General features: G+C 39.4%; 1 protein-coding gene across 1 annotated transcript in view; it reads left to right on the forward strand.

Moving 5' to 3' along the window:
* Positions 1 to 7,342, forward strand: part of LOC126161297 (phospholipid-transporting ATPase ABCA3) — a 787,342-nt gene extending 780,000 nt beyond the window's left edge. Inside the window, exon 31 of the mRNA XM_049917041.1 lies at positions 5,822 to 7,342. Coding sequence (XP_049772998.1) covers positions 5,822 to 5,887 — 66 coding nt within the window. The 3' untranslated portion in view covers positions 5,888 to 7,342. The remainder of the gene's footprint in view (positions 1 to 5,821) is intronic.
* The last annotated feature ends 230 nt before the right edge of the window (positions 7,343 to 7,572 follow it).

The raw sequence follows: 7,572 nt of genomic DNA on the forward strand, positions 1-7,572 counted from the left end.
GAGGCTGCCGTAATTGGGCAAAAACTTGCCTGAACTATCAGAGGGCCAAAGTGGGACGACACGTGCACAAAGCAGTAGTAAACTTCCCACTTACCACACAACGTTTCACACATGTGCACCTGGACATCGTGGGACCACTTTTGCCATCAGAAGGATACCATTATCTCCTCACTGTGGTGGACTGCTTCACCAGATGGGCAGAGGCGATTCCGTTTTCGGATAGTTCAGCAGAAACAGTGGCACGCGTATGTCTCTCATCTTGGATCGCATGTTTCGGCTGCCCTTTACATGTCACCACAGACCAGGGGCTTCAGTATGAATCGATGTTGTTCTCAGAATTGGCCAACCTCTGCGGGTTCCAGCATCATCGCACCACAGCTTACCACCCAGCAAGCAATGGGACGGTGGAACGCTGGCATAGAACATTAAAACCTGCATTAATGTGCCATGCACAATCTTGGTTGTCAGCATTACTAGTAGTTTTGTTGGGCCTACGCACAGCATTGAAAATGGATTTAGGGGCATCCACTGCAGAATTGGTTTATGGTGAACCCTTATGACTGCCTGCAGAATTCTTCACCGATAAAGAAGGGGCACAACAGACCGAATTGCAATTTACATTGCAAATGGTACGCGAGCATATGGCCAGATTTCATCCATCTCCTGTCTCGAGACATGGAGCAGTAAATATGTTTGTGCACAAAGATCTAAGCTCATGTACACATGCGATGCTATCGATGGACACTGTCAAGTCACTGCTGCAGCCTCCATATTCTGGACCTTACAGAGTGCTCTCACAGGATGAACATACCATGCAGATAGATCTAAATGGAAAGAGTCGAGTGGTATCATTGGAACGGCTCAAACCTGCACATATGTTACCAACTGAAGAGATCACAGAGGTCAGGCACCAAGTGCCACCTTCCACACCACTGGACCAGGATGACACCACCTCACCACCACAAGAGGAAGCAGCACCGTCACTACCAGCAACGGAAGCTGAAGAAGTTCAACCAATGCCTTCAGTACACACAAGAGCTGGACGTCGGGTGAAATATAAATACCCCCACATTCCCGGAGCTCCGCTCTATCGGAGGGGGGCTGTGTGGGAGTCGCCAGCAGAACATCTGTATATGCACGGTGAAGGATAGCATTATTCTGTGGTGGCACACACAAGGGACAGATTGTTTATTCTTTGATTATATATAATAGTTCTGTTGTTATTGATTCAATGTTAATATGAGCTTTTCGTTGCAATAAAAAAATAAATATTATAGCCTAACTACTTCGTGAGTCTTTCTGAAGATTGTAAAAAGTAGTACATGGCTAAATGTCCTAAGATTAGCTGCGGCACAGCATGCAGCATTTGGTTGTTGCCAACTGCTTTCCACTGTATCGGCTGGCTATTACCTCTTACGGGCAGCAGATACCCTTGTCCATTGTAATTGTTCCTGTTGTTTTGATAATCTTGCTTAAATCTTATTTTTTCCATTTCTATTACCATATCCATTCCCGTTTTGTTTGCACTGTTTCAGATATGATAGCCATGCCTGTTGTGTAGTAACATTATTATTTACAGGTTGGTTCCCAAAGACAGGTCGAGGTGTTTGTTTATCTGCTGCTTTATGTTGCCTCTTCACAAATCAGGTCAATGGAATCCAAAACTGACAAAAGTGTCATGTACTGGTGTGGTTACTAATTTTTCCCTTATGTGTGACAGAAGTCAGCTCTTTAATATCTTCAATACATCCACTTCTGATATGGGATTGGTCCAATATCTGGTCTTATTTAAATACTTTACGAAATAATCCCGCAAGCTTCCATGCTTGCTGTTAAATGGAGCCGGGTTACAGACTTCACGCCTTAATCTCTCTTAAATGGCTTCTGACCAGTACTTGTCTAAGAAAGCACATTCAAATTCCTTGTAACTGTGACAACATTATGCCATTTCACTGGCCCACAAAAGAACATCACCTTGGGTGTAACCAACAATAAATCTTATCTTTTGAGCCTCTGTTCAGTTACATGGAAATACGTTGTAGAATGCACTGCTAAAAACTACCAGATTCATCCACTTCCCATCTGTCGAATACGTTGGAAACTTCTTATGTCTCAGCAACCCTTCATCAGTGAAGATGAGTGTTAAACATACGGCATTATCTGACATTGGTATGTTGTTGCAAGTGTGGGGAACACCATATGGTGGTAATTGGACATGTGACAAGATGTGGATAACTATTACACCCATCCATCATGGGCACAGGTAGTTGAATATTAGCAACCTGACCTACTTCATTAGATGATTCAATTTCCCTTTTCTTCATGGCCTCTTCTACCACGTCTACATATACTTTGCATTCAGATATTACCTTCTGTGCTAATGTACTACTTTGATCTAAGATACCTGCATCTGCTCTTTTGGTTATATCATCTAAATTTTTCCTATCTGAGCTCTTTTTCTTTTGGCACTCTAATTCTGAGCTTTCTACTCTTACTGTTAGCTCCTCTACTACCAATGGTAAACATTCATAGTCCTTGTGTAGCTTGTTGACATTAATGGTCTCTTTCTTTATAGTATTACACATTTGGTTTTGATTTGCTCTTACACTATTATTCGTGTCCGTGATTTTCTTTAATTCACTTTCTACGTGTTCTTGATTATCACTAATTGAACCTACCTTTTCATTCAAAACATCAATACTTCGTTTAATATCAGAAATAACCTCCTGTCTTAATTGTTTTTTCATTTTTTTTTAAATTTTCGGATATATCTGTGTGTAGAGTTTCTGTCAGATCATTGAATTTTTGTGAGAGACTGTTTTGGAAATCTTGCAACACCTGTTTTTGTTCTGTTTTGAAATCTGAAAAACCTTGTGACAAATTGTTACATCTTGTGTTCAAGTTACTAAGCTGTTGTGTAACTAGTGAATTTCACATTCATATCATGGAATTTAGTGTTCGTAGTTGTCAGTAAATGCCGTAACAGTGTGTTTGTGTTACTATTATCATTGCTATCAACTGTACTTTACACATTAATATTTGGATTACTGATAATCGGTGTCTGTCCTATGTTGCCAGAATACACTGCTGTTTCACGTTCCTCTGTTTCGTTCAGCAGTGATATATTGCTTACGGAAATGTGTGAAACGGTCTCATCGATAGTCATCATGGTATCATCATAGTTTGTCTGTGTATCTGCACTGTTATTTGTTACATCTGTGATATCTATCTCTAATCTATGTTGGCTTTCTGCTAGCTGCGCACTCATGCAAATCACCGCATCTTGTCCAATTGCACCTTCTGTATTACGATCAACAATGTATAATTTTTGGTCAGCCATTTTATCATGCTAGCAATTACCAAAAAATTAATGAAATTTTTATGTAAATAAATCTTGCACCTGAAACCTCCTATGAAATCATGTTTCAATAAATTCCTGTCAATTTATCGGAAAGTATTACGACACAAAGGATTTAAATTTTCATAACAATTTACACTATACTGATGACTCGAAGTTTGGTATGATTTTTGAATCCTTTTGATCAATAAATTTTCTACTAGGGAAATGGTGAGGAAAAAGGAAAGAAAGCTAACTATGACAAGAGAGGCACTACTAAATGTAATCATGCAAGCTATTGTGCAAATTTTGGAATAACCATGCCGGGTGGTAGCCCAACAGCTAACACAAAGAGTATGCAGTACTAGAAGTAAAGCATGAATTCTTGTTGAAACAAAATTGGTGCCATGAACAGTCTTCCTCACAGCGTAGGAAAAATACAGTCAATGTACAGACACTGAAGGCGCAAAAATGAATAATGTAACTAGGATAATTTCTCTTACCCTCTCAATGTAGATTTTTGGAATGTCTGATTTTGCAGCAAACTTGGTGCTTGACGAAAAGTCAGTTGTCCAATTATTACACATATATATATTTAATAGAAGTCACTATTAGGTTATGCTGATATCATTAATGTACCTTTAATCTTCTGTGGTTGCTGATCATACAGTCCATCCACTAAATCTTGATGATTAGCACATATATATTTTAAGATGTCTTGCAGTATGGAAGAAATTACTGCCTCTTCTTATGATTGCAAGCAAAAGTCACGTTGTGAACAAATATTGGTGTAATAAATAAAAATATTCTTGCAGCTATAATAACTTTTAATATGTATATTTGCTTGCATTTTTATACACACATAGCATTACTACATACATTGTTGATGCCCGAGTAAAAATTACACATCCTTTTTGTGTGAGATCTAAAACATAAGTACTCCCAAGCGAAACTGAAACAAAAGTTGTCAAAATAAATAAATAAATAAATAAATAAATAAAATATAATGTTCTCTGGACATTGCTCTCTGTTACAAAGATAATTCTAAAAGACTGAAGTCTTCTTCAAACTGTTCAGCAACTGAGTCTTCCCACCCAATGTTAGACAGTGAAACGGTAGAGAAATACTGTGAAAGTGGTTCAATGACCCCTCTGCCAGGCACTGAAGTGTGAATTGCAGAGTATTCATGTAGATGTAGACATGAATCTTCCTGGCAGATTAAACCTATGTGCCAGACCGGGACTTTGTGGGCAAGTGCTCCACCAAGTTACCCAATCATAATCTCAAGCCATCCTCACAACTTTACTTCCACCAGTGACTTATCTTTTAATCTGCTGGGAAACTTGATACCAGTGCACACTCCATCAGAGAGTAAGAATTCGCTCTGAAAGCAATCCCCCTGGCTGAGGCAAAGCCATATCTCCGCAGCATCTATGCTAGTCCCACAAGTCGCACAGAAGAACTTCTGTGAAGTTTGGAAGGTAGGATATGAGGTACTGGCAGAAGTAAAAGTGTGAGGACAGGTTGTGAGTTATGCTTGGGTAGCTCAGTTGACAGAGCACTTACCCACGAAAGGCAAAGTTCCCTGCTTCAAGTCCTGGCGAGAAAGTTTCAGATCCTTTATAGTACAATTACACGATTGCATAAATCACTAGAAGCAGTTATCTAGAAGTATGCGTATGGAGTAACTTAAAGTGGAACGACCACATAAAACTAATCACAGGATGCCAGACTTAGATTCAGTGGAAGAATCCTCAGGAAATATAGTCTGTCAACAAAACAGGTAGCTTAAAAACCCCTGTTCAACCAATATTCGCATATTGCTGATTAGTATGGGATGTGTAACAGACAGGATTGGTAGAGAAGATCCAAAGTAGACCAGCATGTTTTCTTACAGGCTCATTTAGTAAGCACAAAAGCGTCGTGGAGGCGATAAAACGACTCCAGTGGAAGATACTGCAAGAGAGGCGGGCGTTTTGCATCATGGTGTTATTTACTATTGAAGTTCCGAGATTGTACACTCCTAGTGGAGTCGACAAGTAAATTACATTTTTCTATGTATATATTGCAAAATGACCATGAAGTTGAAATCTGAGAGGTTCGAGCCCACACAGAGGCTTGCTGGCAATTGTTCTTCCCACAGACTACTCACAACTGGAAGAAGTGACAGTGGTACATAAATTTCCCTCTGCCATATACCGTAAGGTGGCTTGTGGAGAATAGATACAGATGTAGATCTAATTTTGGCATCTCTTTTATTGTAAGTGATGCGCACACTGTTCTGGCACCTGCATATTTTTTATATTTTTTCAGGAACTTGCAGTCGGAAGCACAAGAGTTTTATTTCATTGTGTACCATAAAAAATTCATTATTGTACTTTCTACCAAATTTCTGGCTTGCGTGTCGGGCTTTCAAATCTGTATTTTACTGCAATTAATGTGAGACATTTGTGTAGAATTAACATTGAGTTTTGTTTTCTGCAGGTATTTCTGTCTTTTGCACGACATCAGAAAGAAGCTGCTGATGTGATATCAGAAAGAAGTTGCTGATGGGCAAAGATAACGATGGAAGGCCAGATGAATTGCACTGCAGACTAGTGTCCTTACGCACCAGTATTTTCCCCATTCGGTGAACATCCACCAGTGGGTGGTTACTGTATAAAGTGTAACTGTGGTAATTAAAAAATGTCTCCAGGACTCTCAAGTGCTATTTGAAACTGTGTCTCCAGTGGCAGTGAAGTTTGGAACTTTACTTTTGACCATTCACGTTCTGTATTGTATCCAGTGTAACATTGAGCCTTCTTTCTCATCACTATGGTGGTGACAGTTTGAGATCTGAAGCAGATGCACTCAATACAACGAGCCGATTAGTCTTGCATTTTGAATTAAATAAATGTTAAACAACATTCTGAAGTCAATTTAAGGCTAAGCAGCTTACGTAAAATGACGACTGTAATGCACATTATCTATTACAAACAGTCTTGTACTTTTAATGTCTTAAGTTATGTAGAAAATCATGTTTTCAATTTTGTAATCATTTTGTTTAAAAATAAATAAAGTAATGTTTTTAGTTAGTTCAGTTACCGTGTTACATGAATATTATATATTTTTGTTATCTTATATTCATGATTACTTGTGCAACATGGAGAAATGTACTTGTTCTAAAGCAGCCCCTAGACAGTCAGTCGCGGCACTCCTGCAGAAATTTAAATGGGAGGCTCTCGACCACCCTCCACACAGTCCAGACCTCTCTCCCTGTGATTACACCATTTTTGGCCCTCTTAAAAAGGCTCTGAGGGGAAAATGATTCACCTCGTATGACGATGTCCACCTGTACGTGCGGAACTGGTTAACATCGCAGCCCTGGAAATTTTATGAGACAGCCATTCACTCCCTTGTGTCACAGTGTGACAAATGTCTCAACAGCCAGGGTCAATACTTCTAACATACAGGTACTGGTTTCTGTAATTATACCTCTGGTTTGTTTATTTTTGAATGCCCCTTATAGACACTACCAACATCAGCAAAAATTGTGCCGAGTTCCAAAACTTATTGATCTGCTATAACACTTGATATTGCTTCACTCAGTTTATCAGATATATTTATATGTATAATGTAATACATTACAATTTTCTCAGTAAACCCTATTTTTAATTCCCCCAACTGCCCTTCAGTTTGATTTACCCTGGACTCAGTGGTGGTAGCAATTCTATGAGCACAGACACATGCCAGCCTCTCCAGATTGTTCAGTTACTGATCTAACACAGCTGTTCGACTCTCTATTTGCTGAGCAGTTGAAATTACTCTTGTAAATTTTTGACCATATTAGTTTCCTAGAAGCCCCTATCTAGCATCTTTTGCTGTATTTTCAAACCAAGTGCCTGGGTGTCTACACAGTATAGAAACTCACAGTTATGAGCCTGAAGGGCTTTGGTGAAAAATATCTAACTGTTTCCAATTAAATGAATATGTCTGTGTATATGTGGATGGATAAGTGTGTGTGTGCGCGAGTGTATACCTGTCCTTTTTTCCCCCTAAGGTAAGTCTTTCCGCTCCCGGGATTGGAATGACTCCTTACCCTCTCCCTTAAAACCCATATCCTTTTGTCTTTCCCTCTCCTTCCCTCTTTCCTGACGAGGCAACCGCTGGTTGCGAAAGCTAGAATTTTGTGTGTATGTTTGTGTTTGTTTGTGTGTCTATCGACCTGCCAGCGCTTCTGTTTGGTAAGTCTCATC

Source organism: Schistocerca cancellata, chromosome 2 (genome assembly GCF_023864275.1).
Source record: "Schistocerca cancellata isolate TAMUIC-IGC-003103 chromosome 2, iqSchCanc2.1, whole genome shotgun sequence".
Lineage (NCBI taxonomy): Eukaryota > Metazoa > Arthropoda > Insecta > Orthoptera > Acrididae > Schistocerca > Schistocerca cancellata.